The following is a 15,015-nucleotide window of genomic DNA, read 5'->3' on the forward strand; positions in this document are numbered from 1 at the left end:
CTGAAGCGACCAAGTAAGAGACTTAAGTCTGGGCAGAGGCAGTGTTAGAATGTGTGTTCTTTTCAGCCACAGTGCTGTTGTTAGCTTTTAGCTTTTAAGCTTTATTGCTATTGTTTATTGTGTGACTTAACAGACCACCGAGTCTATTTGTCCTGCTGTAGTATTTAAAGTTTGGTGCCTGTTTAGTTGTGTTCACCACGCTAGACTGTTTTTGTGTTTGTCCCGCTCGGGACTACTGCTGTGTCTACTACTACTACTACTACTACTACTACTACTCCTTATCCGCCATCAGACACGTGTGTTTTACACGGAATTGGGTGAGTGCAAGACGCCAACCACCAGGCAGCGCCATCTTGCTATTGTCTAACCAAGACACCGCCTAACTTCCGCCACTTGATTCTTGCGTGACTTGACTTCCTCCCATAGTCATATCTGCGTCCCAAATCCTCGATGTCATCACGCCAGATCACGTCACCATCTTGTCACAGACACACAAACACACACTCACAGGCATTCACCTGCATTTTCGGATCAGCAAAAAAAAAAAGGGAGACAAATATAACTGTTTTCCATTTATTCTGTAAAACATTTAATACTCAATAATCAATTGTTAAATTAAAGTGCAATATGAGGTATGATACCTTCCCCCTTTAAACATGGTAGTGAAGGAAACAATAGCGTGACTTGATGATAACTTACAAACATGAACACACGTCTTGTCTTGCAGGTTAGCTTGTTGAACGAGCCACCAGACAAACATTCCTCCAGGGAAAAGTGCACTGCTAACGTCAGGTAGCAGCTAGATAGCTAATTAGCTGCTCAGCTGCAGCACATTAAACAGTGTGTAAATATACCTGCAGATGTCACTTCAGACCCGTTAGATGCTGGTGTTACATACTCCTCCCCTGCTGGATGGGATATGTATAATAATTAATAATTCTATTTACCATGTGTGTGCTTTCTCCCAGGTGGCCCTGATCTGATAATTGAGGGAGGACCTATAAAGAGGGCAGGAATGTGACTCTCTCTTCTCCATTTTCCAGCCTTGGCAGCAGCTGTTTTGTTCTTGTGTTTGTTCTGCTATGTTTTAGCTTTGTCTTTGTTAGTTTTTGGTTTATTTGGTGGGTCTGGTAGTCCTCTTTTGTGGCTTTATTTCTGTTAGGTTTAGTTCTTATGTGGATTTAGGTTAGGGGGGAGAGCCCAGATCCTATGGCCCTTTGTAGGTTGGTCTGCGTGTCTCCTCTTCTTTTTGTTCTTCTTGGCTGGCTCACCAGCTTTTGTTAGTAGTTGTTGTTGTTTGTGTTAATAAAGTGGTTTAATTGTGGTGAATTCTCCTGACTTTTAATTATGTTGGGCCTTCTATGGGCGAGCTGTTTTTAGAGGGTCGTAACACTGGTTTGGTCGTTGCTCTTCAAAATCCCTGTTAGCAACACGCTGTCTGTCCATTACTTACAGCAGTTTGTTTACTTTGTCTCCAATGAGACATTAAATTTTGCAGTTAATCCGCAGTTCACATGCGTGATGAACAGTGGAGTGAAATCCGTACGGATCACAGATAAACTACGTTCTTTACACCAATAGTGTTTACTTTAATGAACTCAACTCAGGCTCATAATAACCCAACATCTGTGTTTCAGCATGCAACAAACTCTCCACTTTATGCATGACTTCCTGTACACCTGCAGGTCACAGTCAAGATACTTACATCATTTACACAAGTTTGAGTTTTATATCTGTCATCTTAATATCGTAAGTTTGTACTTGTTAACTCAGCTTTAAAAAGTCTGTATACTCATGTCTGTGCTTGTAAACCTGTCAAAAGTCTGAGGGCCCTATTTTAACGTTCTAAAGCGCATGGTCTGCAGCGCATGGTGCAAGTGCAGTTAGGGTGTGTCCAAATCCACTTTTGCTATTTTAACGGCAGAAAAATGGTCGCTGCGCCAGGCGCATGGTTCAAAGGAGTTGTCCATAGTCTCTTAATTAATCATGGGTGTGTTTTTGGGCGTAACATGCAATAAACCAGAGTGTCATCTCCCATTCCCTTTAAAAGCATGGTGTGCTTGCACCTTGGCTGATTGCTCTTATGATGGCATATTTGCCAAGTAGTAAGAAGGGACACTTCTCTGCAGAAGAATCGGATCTGCTGGTGCGCAAAGTTAAAGCGCATGATCCATAACGAGCACACTGCTGCTCCTGGACCCTCCCATGGCCCTAGACCACCAGTTCAAGGTCCTGTTTGTTCATTTGTTGCGAATGTATTTTCATTTTATTTTTGAAAAAGTTTATTTTTTAATTACAGCTTTGGTTTCTGTAAAATCGTTTTGTTCAGTCATGGAATAACAGGTAAAATCAGTGAGGTTTTAATTGCTGAAAGTATGGAAACCTGATCGCTTTATTCTCAAAAATGTTAAAGAATATTTGTTAAATATTGTTCAAAAATTAAATCATTAATTTTAATCATGAAAAGAATCATCAACACAGTTATCAGGACTTGATTATTTCCAAGGTGCTGATCCTGCTGCTGGCAGCAGCTAGAAGCTGTACAGATTTATTTCCTTCTTTAGTTGAATCATTGTTTTCACCTAATTTATTTCCTCATGTGTTGATCTGAAAGTTGATCTGTGTCTGATCTGTTGTTGTTTGTCTGTTTAAATACCTACGTGTATCGCCACGATTTGGTCAAATAATTAGACAATTTTATCCGTCATTACTGCGATTAGTTAATTCTGATAAATATTAGGGCTAACCATTATGACATCTATTTTTTTAAAAAGTGAAGATGTAGCCTTCACAATAATAATCTTTCACATTGTAATCCTTTTATTTGTAATCTTTTGCATGTTTGTGCACTGCTTCACATCCGTGTGTGTGTAAAAAGCACAGTGCACGCGCGTTGTGCACCCGCCTATGTAGGCGCATATTACTGTCTTGATAATGCGCCCTTAAAATAATAGCGAAACACTGTGTCATTGACTTCAGACCAGGTTTTTGTTGGTCAATAGCACAATCGCTCTCTGCTGCCTCAAGATAGCAATGCGCCAACAATACGCCTGACCACACCTCATTTTAAGACCAACATGCCCATGGGTGCTCTGATGGGCGCAAGTGCATTTGCTATTTAAACAACATGGGCACTGGACGGGAAAATGACAACTGCATCAGTCTTAAACTAACAAAGACACTTGCGTCGCGCTTGGCACCACTTTGTGCCGGGCTTAAGATGAGTGTGCAGACACCTACCTCTTTGCCTTTCAGCTTGTAAAGTCTGAATTTTTTAAATTCACATTCATTTGTTCTCTCTCCCTGCAGCCTGTGGATATCTCTCAGGCTGTAACCGAGAGGATTAAAGCTCAAAGGCGATTGGCGGAGAATCCCTATGATGTCAGCGCCATCTGCATGCTCAGCCGGGCACAAGAACAGGTATAATACATATATCTTATCGATCATTATTAATACATACACTCACAAAAGTTAAATAACATTAAGATAATGAACAAAATAACAACACTTAGAGTCTGCCATGCTATTGACTCTGTCTAGCTTTGTTCAGGCAAAATATTACATAACTATTGGAAATCATTACATTATTAGATTATTATTACTAGAGTCATACTGATACAGGTTTTTAAGGCTGATGCTAATTTAAATATTTGAGGGTTTTAAAAAATCTCATAACGGTATGTGGGCTGATCATTTTTTAACAAATACAGAACATAAAGAAACATTTTTGATAAGGATCCCTTACATTAAGTTAATGAAGAGCTCTTACCAGTGACTGCCAGTCACACATCAACCAAAGGAGATGCCCAGGTGGAGCAGAGTTTCCCAATTTGAACCTGTTTTGCCCTGTGATAAAACAGCCAAAAGGGCTTCAAACCCAATATTTGAACCAGGAAATAAAGATAATATAATTTAAGTAGAGAAACAATGTTGAAGCAAATTTGAAGAAGACATTTCTATGGCAAGACAACTTCCATTAATACCTACTAATCTACACATTCAAAATTTTCCCGTACTGTAGTTTTCTGTACTTTTAATGTACAGTTTTATTTTTTACCTTTTAGAGTAAAAAAAAGTTGCAGAGAACAGTACCTAAACCTGGAGATACTTTAACACTCATGAATGAGGTGCAAAATTATTTATTGAGATTAGTTTTAGTGCAAACTTGGACTCTGTGATGGTGCACCTTTGATTCCAAATTGCATTGGGTGTTTTAACCCCTTCATACTTGCTTGCAAATCTAGTTATTATTGTTGTTGTTTATGTTGTTAATTATAGAAAGCAAGGTTATAAACAAAAACAAATTTCACAATAAGTATTGGGGGCTATGGAGGAGTGTCTGGATCAGCTTTCACTGTCACTTCTCTCAATGTACACAAGTTTATTTCTAGTGTTTTTACATCTACTAACCAATCTATTTTTTTTTCCATTTCGAGCCAGCTGTTTTGGAACATGATGATTAGGACCGCAACTAATGATTATTCTCATTATCCATTAATCTCTCAATTTTTGTCTCAATTAATTGATTAGTTGTTTGGTTTAAAATGTCAGAAAATGGTGAAAGTTTTCGATCATTGTTTCCCAAAGCCCAAGTTGCAACCTAAAATGTCTTGTCTTGTTCCAATCAACAGTCCACAACCCAAAGATATTCAATTTACTGTCATAGAGGACTAAACGAACCAGGAAATATTCACATTTAAGAAGCTGGAACCAGAAAATGTTGGTATTGTTTCTTAAAAAATTTCTCAAAATGATTCATTGATTATCAAAATAGTTATATCTAATAGTTAATAGCTGATTAATTTTCTGTTGATCAGCTAATCAGTTAATTGACTAATCATTGCAGCTTCAGTGATGATTAGCCACAATATTAATATTTCCAAAGCTCAGCTTTAAACTTCTGTTCTGCTGTTAGTAGTCAATTCTGCTGTATGTTTCTTTCTATTCAATCGGATGCTCTGCACAACGTTTCCAGAATGTCTACTCAGTTATACTAGTAGATGTGATCAGTTCTTTGATTGTCTGATGTAATGGAATTTTTTTTTTAATATTTAAATTTTTTATAGGTTGATGCATGGGCCCAATCCAACACTGTTCCTGGTCTTTTCACTGGTTCTACAGGAGCCCAGGTCCTCAGCTCGGAGGAACTATCCACCAGCGGACCACAAGCATGGCTGAAGAAGGTAAAACTAAATGATCTTTCTGGTAAGGTACAATGAGTGGTCTCGATCAAATGATCGACAGATTTTATTGCATTCTCTTTGAGCTTTTCCCCATTTTCTCCCTAAAAGTTCCCCGGTGTACTGCGGTCCTTGTTGCTGTGAACTCCACTGCATGTGTAGGCAGAGATGCTACAATGTATGTTTTATTTGAGCTGGCTCACTCTTCGAGATGGTGCCCATTCATTGCAATGAAAACTCTACTGTTTTGGACCCACTGGCACATGCACAATTTTAATGTCTTTCTGCCTGGCCCCACCTGCTTGTCCCAAAGTTTTTGAATTGAGATGACGTCACATGCATAAAATTGTTTTTCTATGCTCTGGGAAGATCAGCACTGAAGATAGACACTGGCAAGAATAGAAATGTAGGGAGAAGAATTTGAATGTACTTTGAGTACTTGAAGCTCTGCCAGTTTCACACCTATGCACAACCTGACCAATGAAAAAAGTTATAAAACATGTTATGATGCAGACCCCCCGGTCCAAACATCGAAAGGAGCATTTGAAATAAGACATTAGTAACTGCTCTCATGGGATGTGGAAATGTAGTCTGAAAAGATAGGAGATGGGCAGTAACTAGGATTAGCTGCATGCAGGGCTGGTGGCTGACTTTTATGGTCCAGGTGGGAGATGGCAAGAGCCAGAATGACCTGGGCTGCCTCCCTAGTAAGAAAGGGGAAAATCCTCCTGATGTTTTTTTTACAGGAGGAATCCACAGGAGCAAGCTACTTGCGGCCATGTTTGCTGAGAACGACAGTTCATTATCCAAGGCTAGACACAAGTTCCTTACTGTAGTTTGGTGGCCTGCTGATAAACACGTCAAAATTTTGTCTGAGCAGCTGCCCACACTCTTAAAACCCCTGACTTATATGTTCCTTGCCCCACTAAATTGGGCCAAGATTTATTTTCAAACTTTTCTCCTGTTCAGGGTTATACTGTTGTATCCTTAACTACTATGTATATAAACATTGTTGTAAATGATAGGTGATATGCATATTATGAATAGAGAAATGTAAATGTTTGTGTTACATGATCTGCAAGTGACCGTTGGCTATCAAGAGTCATGACAATATGTATACATACATATTGTAAATGGATTGTGGTCTTTTTTCTTTCTTTGTGGATTACTCTGAGTGGATTTTACTGGATTATTCTACTTGCTGATCATTATTTTATTTTTTGACATATTTCTGTGATTCTTCACAAATTCACAAAATGGCTCATGTTGATTTGCCATGTACCACTGACTGTCCCAATATTGCTCTGATCAGTAAGGCCAACAAACATATTGGCTGCCTAAAAGAGGACATCCAGCGGATTTCAGAAGAGCTTAGAAAGAAAGAAGCTATGCTCTCTAACTACATTAAGACTGCTACAGCCCAGGCTAACCATATTTCAGTCCTGAACTCCCCAACTTATGTTAATGAAACTCTCGACAACACTGGCCCATGGTCTCACCACTGTCATAGGCCCTCTGAGATCATGGACACCACCATTGCTTGGAACAGTTCTGCCTCTGGCAGCTGCTCCACTCCTCAACCATATACTCCATGGACTCAGGTAGTGCTCAAGCACAGGTCAGGGAGGAGAGGCAGACTGTCCAATTATCCCTGCCAACCACTAATTGCTTCTCTCCCTTGAAGTGTCCTGCTGGTGACAGAGATGTCACTGAGAGCCAGCATCAGCCTCTGCCAGGCTGGGTGAGCCATGAGGTGGAAGGTGCTAGGAGGTAACTGCACCTCGACAGTCCCCTCCAAGACTGCCTCTGAGACCATCTTTTCAGCCTCCCTGCACTCACCCAAAAACTTCTGCAAACTTGGGATCAAACTGTTTTCCTATCCCTCAACCGCCACATCCACCCACGGACGTCATGGACCCCACTATCACCACTCTGGTTGTTGGAGACTCTGTAGTATGGGACATTGCCCCGCTGGGTCTCTCTGTTACTCAAAGACTGTGTGCTTTCCGGGTGTCAGTGTACAAGGACTGCAGCAGATATTTCCAACAATTCTGGACAGACATCCCAAGCGATACTGTGGGTTATCCATGTGGGAACAAATGATGTGGGTCACTGTGAATCTGAGGAGTTAAAATCCGACTTCTCTGACCTGATCTCTGGCCCTCTTCCCATTCACTGCAAAGGGGATGGAGCATTGGTCCAGATTGTTCTCCATTCATGAATGGTTTAAAGTCTACTATAATGCTGTTGGCATCATTTTTGTTGACACTTTTAACTTGTTCTGGGCCAGACCCTTCCTTTTTGCACATGATGGTGTCCACCCCAGCAAAATAGGTTCTCACTTCCTGCTAGGTAATATCTCCACCTTTTGTGCCCCCTGATACTCTACTGTGGTAGAGAAGTGTTCTACTCAGGTAATTGCATCTCTGGTTAATTGTGTTTCCTGTCTCCTACCACATCCTTGCCATATCTACCTGAGCATGGCTCCTCCCAGTTTACACACAGTGACCTCCACCACAACATACCTGTCCTACGTAATAGAACTCAAGCTAGTGCCTACACTGTACATCAAAGAAAGGACAAACAACTTGCAAAATCAGCTTGAAGAAGTTTGATTCTGCACCTTCCATGTCCTCCTCAGATGATTTGAAGTTTGTATTGTTGAACATTAGATCGCTCACTAGTAAGAGTTTTTATATTTGTGATTTTATTTCTCAATATGGTCTGCATTTTCTATTACTTGCTGAATGTTGGCTCTAGTCTACTGCCTTAGCGACACTTATTGATGCTTCTCCCCAGGACTATAGCTTTTTATTTTCTGCTAGACACGGCAAGAAAGGGGGTGGAATAGCAACCATCTTTTCTTTTCTGACTTGGTCACCTGCATTGAATGCACTTTCGGAGATTTATCATCCTTTGAAAATTTAGCCATGGTTGTCAGAACTCAACAACACAGTCTTGCATTAGTGTTTATAGATCTCCAAAGCACAATCCTAATTTTCTGTCTTAGTTGTCTGAATGCTAGTCAATTGCTCCTGGTTAATATGGTAAGAGTAATTTTACTGGGTGATTTAAACTTGCATGTAAATGACTATTCAGATTCTAGATCAGTGGAATTTATGAACCTTGTCACCAGTCTTAACCAAGCATCTGAAGAATGCTACTCACAACCGTAACTATTACAGGATAGTACAGAGAACCCAAGGTGCAGAACACAGAGGCAGAGGTGAGGAATTGGAATCAGAAAGATTTTATTAACAACTGGATGTTGAGGAGAAAAAAGGAGCAGCAGAGTCTTTGTGGCCAGATGGAGGCAGAGGCTGGGAGAGGAGGAACCAGGGGTTGAAGCTGGCAGCCGGAATCTGAGGCTAAGACAGGAGCAGGGAGCTGAGCAGGGCAGAGCAGGGGAATTGGCAGAGTGAAGCAGGGCAGGGTGAGTCCGCAGGGCTTGGGGGAACTGAGATGATCCTGAGTAGGTTCCAAGCAGAACAGGAGGGAGACGGAGGCAGGAGTCAGGCCAGGGAACAAGTGTAACTGAGTCTACGATCTTGTGGAGTGTTGAGGTTGGAACCAGGTATTTGAAGCAGAGCAGGATGATGATGATGGCTGACAGCTGGTGACCTGACTCTGCACACCTGACCCCTGACTCCATAACATTGATGTTTTTAATGCGGTTGTTTTATTTTAATTTTTATTAATATAAATTGGTTGCTGTATGTTTTGTCCTATGTATTCTCTTTAATTGTGAAGTGTATTGGGACTGTGCTGCATGGAGATTCTGCACTTTAAATAAAATTGATTGTTTGGCTGATTGATATTTGTGTGTCTGCATACACACACTTGCCAACTGTAATCCTAAAGCATGCTTTTTGTTTTTTGTGGGGATTACAGGTGGTGAATAATCGGCACGGCTCAGACCAGTGTGGCACAGGCTGTTAGTTCAGATGTGTCTTATCTGGTTAAGTGTGGTCTGATTTCTGTTGTGGTGTGGTTTGTGGGGAACTTGTAGGAATTCCTCTGTGTATTAGGGTTGGGGTCCCCATCATGGGCCCCCTCTCTTTTTGCAGGGCAAGAAGGGGATGGAGATAACTGTTAACAGGATGGGATTTTCCACCAATGCATAAGTCATCCTTTTTTTCCCCTCATTATCATAACTCTCCATTTGACAACTCCTACCGATAGTCTTTTTTTCTTTCTTCCCTCCATTCTTCCCCTCCCTCTGTCTCACTGTGCCTGTTTGTGTCTCGCTTAGGACCAGTTCCTCAGGGCAGCACCAGTCTCCGGGGGTGTTGGGGAGTTCCTGATGAGAAAGATGGGCTGGAAGACGGGAGAGGGCCTCGGGAGGAACCGTGAGGGCACTGTGGAGCCAATCATTATCGACTTTAAAGTCGACCGCAAAGGTCTGAAGGCACAGAATACTAGAGCAACAGCCCAGTGATCCAGCTTTTGATAATCAGTCATTTTAAAGAATTTTTCTGCAGCTCAAATTGTCTGTGGTCTACAGCTTGCTACAGACTACATACGTTTTACAAAGAGAGCATAGTGAAGGCAAAACTCAATAGCTTCACCTCTGAATTAGGGATGTCAATCCATTAACTGGTTAACCGCTGAGAATATTTTTGACCAGTTATGCATGTCGGTCTATAGGTTAATTTGCATACACACTCCACTAAGGGCTAGACAGTTACGTGTTCACAACATAATTTTGAATGGATAATGTACAGGAGTGTAAAACTGACTCCTACACACTGTGAGTGTTGCATTATGGGTTGTTTGTAGCCTTAATGTTGCTAGGCTAGCAAGTGTATTAAAGTCTGCTTATTGTGAGTGTGTCAGGGTCAGTCAGCCCTAAAAAGTGTTTCATAAGTCCAGTTTAACCTGGCTTGTGTAGCATTCTTCTGCCGCAGAGGAAATAAATTCATGATGAGTGAAAATGGGTCCAAATCATCTTCTGACATCTCTACTGCAGAAATAGAATATGTCAAGCTGCCAAATACCACTGTCACAGATGATAAGGAGCTCAGAAAGACAAACAGGCAGTCTTATAAATGATAGCTGCTGGAGAAAATAATTTTTGACCACTTCCAAGAGCCTGGTAGGAGAGTGTGTGAGTATGTAACTATATTATGATGCAAGTTATATTCAAAAAGTAACGTAATTTTTGCAAAAACAGTTGTTGGAAAATTTATTATCAGGGTTGCCTTATATATGGGTCAATACGGTACTAGCATTATGCTGTACCACATTAGGAACAAGCACCCAGCTGCCATGTCCAAGGGTTAGGGAGCTTGTTCTTAATGTGGTACTCGGACCAAGGTCAGTGCCTGTGCACGCCGGTCCGAGGCCATCACCCAGTTGGTGTGCTGAATGATTGAGATATGCTGTCAATCCGTGTGGTAGAGGGTGAGGGATTGAAAGAGCTAGTTTGGTACCTTGAGCCCGAGTACGTTGTGCCATTGAGAGTTATTGTGACTAAACGCATTGAAAAACACTTTGAGGAGAAGAAGGATGAGCTAAAAGTCAAGCTAACCAGGGCAGACAAGCTAGCTCTGACCACTGACTGTTGGACAGCTCTCACAAATGAAAGCTACATCACAACTTTTCTCAAAATTTAACTGGTTAATCACCAGTTAATGGTTGTCGGTCTGCCAAAAGCAAAATTAACCGAAACTAGTAGACATCCCTACTCTGGATCCTGAGCTGTGCTTACATACCAGTATCCATATGACTGTCATCATAGCTCCTCCAGACCTGTTCCAGTGACTCATCAGTACTTTCTTCAGTACCTGTTGGGAAAAGGGAAAGGTTGAACAGAAGAGCCTATTATCCTTTGACCTTGAAATGCTGGAGTTTCATCTGCCAAAATTAAATTCTGGTGGTGGGCATTGCTAAAGACATTTTGGCCTCAGTAAAACCAAAACTGTTTTAACATTTCTACCCCACCAGCCAACAGGAAGATACTTCAGTTACTGTCAAAATACAGGTGTCTGCTTAATACAATTTTCTAAAGTTAAACAAGTTCCTCTCACTACTGTGAAGCTGCAAATGTGCCTGATACAGTGGAAAATACTGGTATCACATTGCTGTCACTGTACAAAGTCCACCCAATCATTCTGACTGATACACACTATTCTTTAGGGAGACTGCTTTATATTGATCATGAGAATAATGGTACTAATGCTAATGATGGTGATGATGATGATGATTTTTGTGTGTTTCAGGACTAGTTGCTGAAGGAGAGAAGCCACAGAAACAGACAGGAGGACTGGTGGTCACCAAGGATCTGATGGGTAACACATACACAGCAGGCACAATCACAGCATGTTCAGTGATAATAAAAATGAATATTGTCTTGCAAAAGTTGCATAGCTATAACCCTCACACTGTACTCCATATGTAGATTGGTTGCACCCACACTAAATCTTTATAGTAATAATACATGTACAAAGTGGAAAAAACAATAAACAATATCAACTTTTACAATAATCAAATTGATAATTACATGTATTAGAATTACATTTTTTATTAATATAGATAGCCGCTCTGGATGCAAATTATGTGTCTCAGTAGGCTGTCACTGGCCCCTTCATCTCATTATGCCCTTTTATCTGTGTACAGGGAAGCACCCGGTGTCTGCTCTCATTGAGTTGTGCAATAAAAGACGGATAATGCAGCCAGACTTTGTCATGGTCCATCACAGTGGTCCTGACCACCGCAAGAATTTCCTCTTCAAGGTGGGTCATGTTGATTCTGTGCATCAGTCTTGCTCCTTTTCATTTAGTTTTTGACGTTTTAAGTTTGTCCCCACTGCTAAAAGCTTCTGCATCTTTTCATCTCACTGCTTCATCTGAGTTCTGCTACATCTGATTTGAAGAAATTCTCGTGGCTTTAATTTTGTTTTTCTTTCTTACTTCACCTGACAAAAATAATCCCGAAATCACTGAAAGGCACTTTCAGTACATATGTTGCCCGACTCTTGAACAAAATTAGATGTTTTTAGAATAATAAGTGTTGGAACTTATATTGTTGGAAAAAAATATTGCTAAATTCAGTTGGAGGCAAAGAGTATTATATACTAAGATATTTACACTGTCCTCAGAGCATTAAAATGAGTCAGGCAGGCTCTGTAATACACTGCAGGATCAGACCACCTAACCTTGGACTGACAAAAGACTGCAAATGACCATGTTTAATTTGCAGCTATAATATTTTTTTGTATTTGCACTGTATATATCTAAATGTCTTTGTCTGTGCAAAATGAAGGTGTTACATCTGATTCACTCTGTTCATATTTTGCTTATCTTGGAAAAAAAATTGGGACACTATTAACTTTCTAAGTCTGTTTGATCAGATTCAGATCAAGCCAATGGCCCAAAAAGCCAGTCAATGAGCGCAGTGAAGATACACTTTCTGTCTGTTTTTACTGTTTCCCTGAATACTCCTATCTCACTGTATATAACTGGAAACCCAACCCAGTTTGGATCTGAGTTTCTAACAACATCAGTGAGCTAGACGGATTTTTTGTTCTCATTCACATGCTGATTTTATTTATTCTATCCTGTAATGCTTAAATTCTGACATTTGATCATCCATCAATGTTGTGTTGTCTCCAGGTCACAGTGAATGGTGTGGACTACCAACCTCAGACAGCTAGTCCCAATAAGAAACATGCCAAGGCAATGGCAGCTACAGTTGCCCTGCAGGCTCTGGGAGAGGTAATCTTTTAAAATAGATACACTATAGATACACTATAGATACAGACAGTCGGCAAGTCTGAAGACAGGGGATGTTTTATGCTTTACAGATTGTAAAGCCCCTGAGACAATTTTGTGATTTGTGATTTTGGGTTGTATAAATAAAATCTGACTTGACTTGTAACATGGATAAAGTTTCAGGTCTTAAGATGGATCGCCATGAAATTTGGTTCAGACATGAACTGTAATAACTTTGGTGACCCCTGACTTTTCTTTGGCTAATGACTGAATACATGCAAAACTAATGACACTCCCACTACCCTCAGCTGTACTTTGTAATTTAGTACTAATTAGCAAATGTAATCATGCTAACATGTAAAATTGAAATGCTGAACAGAGGAAGAGCGAGGAAACAGGGATGACACCATCAACAACAATGGCTCTATTTATGCATAAAATAAAAAATATGACATTTGTGTAGAATCTTAATCATGAAAACACTGGACTTCACTGTTATTGTGCTTTTCTACCTTTTGGAAAAAGCGCTTTTCAATTTGTCTCTCATTCACACACTGATGTTGGTGGAGCTACCATGCAAGGCGCTGTCGGTGTCTTAGGGACAACTCTGAGGAGCTGGGGATGGAAGCGCCTGCCCTGCTCTACCTCCTGAGCCACAGCCACCCCAACTATGTTTATTTTTTGTAACTTTATAATAAACTTTGTAATATTGTTACAAAGCCAGAAGGCTTTTCTTTCCTTTTTATTTTCGTGTTTTCCATTTCAAGTGCATCTTGGAATGTTAGCTGAAATTGAAAAACTCATTGTAAGCATGTTAGCATGCCTACAGAAGCCTTCAGCTTCACAGACCTGCTAGCGTGGCGATAGACTCCTGTTATATTTAGTGTAACAGTGTTGCTGATATGTCAACACATTATGTCAACTGATGTCAAACAATTATAAATTCTAAAAACTAATAATCAAGCTAATATCATTTCAACTATGATAAAAATAAAATCAGTCAATAACAACATAAATATTTACCATTTCTTACCTGTCCTAGATAGATAGTCATTAACATCCAAAAGGGATGTCAGAGGGTGTGAAAGCCTCACACACTACCTGCTCAACCTATTGGAAGTAAAAAAAAAAAAAAAAGACACAGGATAAAAGTCTGAAAAAGCTCTGAACTTAAGTCTTTAGTCCTATTATAGGTCTAATTTTATTGTCATGTGAGTGGCCAGATTGTTTGTGCTTCATGTCCACGCAGACTTAATGTGTCCCAATGGCTTTACTTAACACAAACTTTGTGCTGCTTATCATTTAAAAACCTGGCGTTCATTTAAAAAATATCATAAAATCATAAAATATCCTATTAATTCTCTGCCCATTTATATTCACGTGTTTTCTTTTGTCCTAGGTTCCTGTTGATGGACCAGGACTCTACACTGGCCCTGTCTTCACCGCTGCTTCTACTGGCCCCCTGTTCTCTACATAGACATACACAAAATAGTGGGACTGGCAGATTCTACATGTTTAAACTATTTGACTGTATTCTCACTTCAGATTGACAGGCTTTTTTGTGTCCCATTAAAGGACCTTTGTGTAAGATTTAGTGGCATCTAGCGGAACAGACTTGGCAGAAATGGAATATGATATTCATAAGTATGTTTTAATTAGTGTATAATCACCTGAAAATAAGAATTGTTGTGTTTTTGTTACCTTAGAATGAGCCCTTTATATCTACATAGAGAGCAGATCCCTTTTTACGGAGCCCGCCATGTTGCACCGTCATGTGTCTACAGTAGCCCAGAATGGACAAACCAAACACTGGCTCTGGGGAGGGCCTTTTGCATTTTTCGCGATTTTCACGGCGACCGTAGGTTCTCTCACACACTTGGAAGGGGAGAGTGTGGGGAGGGGTATTCAGTTGGTTGCAATATGCCACCTCACCACTAGATGCCACTAAATCCTACACACTGGTCCTTTAAATATCAGGTCCACCATTCCACTCTGGTGGCTTAGTTATACACAAATATATACACAAATGAACAACAGTGAGAACCATGAAGACCGGCCTGGCTTCACATTATGCAGAATATCTTTGTATCGAAAATACAGATTTTCTACCTGAAAAATCACAC

At 40.4% G+C, this 15,015-nt stretch overlaps 1 protein-coding gene across 2 annotated transcripts in view; it reads left to right on the forward strand.

Annotated features, from left to right (window-relative positions):
* LOC122976584 (protein SON) overlaps positions 1-14,390 on the forward strand; it is a 53,385-nt gene extending 38,995 nt beyond the window's left edge. For both annotated transcript variants that reach the window (XM_044345147.1, XM_044345146.1), the window contains exons 14-20: positions 3,310-3,420; positions 5,067-5,183; positions 9,433-9,580; positions 11,402-11,470; positions 11,799-11,914; positions 12,794-12,895; positions 14,292-14,390. In XM_044345147.1, coding sequence (XP_044201082.1) covers positions 3,310-3,420; positions 5,067-5,183; positions 9,433-9,580; positions 11,402-11,470; positions 11,799-11,914; positions 12,794-12,895; positions 14,292-14,369 — 741 coding nt within the window. In that variant the 3' untranslated portion in view covers positions 14,370-14,390. The remainder of the gene's footprint in view (positions 1-3,309; positions 3,421-5,066; positions 5,184-9,432; positions 9,581-11,401; positions 11,471-11,798; positions 11,915-12,793; positions 12,896-14,291) is intronic.
* Positions 14,391-15,015: the final 625 nt, after the last annotated feature.

The sequence above is a fragment of the Thunnus albacares genome, chromosome 24 (assembly GCF_914725855.1).
Source record: "Thunnus albacares chromosome 24, fThuAlb1.1, whole genome shotgun sequence".
In the NCBI taxonomy this organism is placed as follows: domain Eukaryota; kingdom Metazoa; phylum Chordata; class Actinopteri; order Scombriformes; family Scombridae; genus Thunnus; species Thunnus albacares.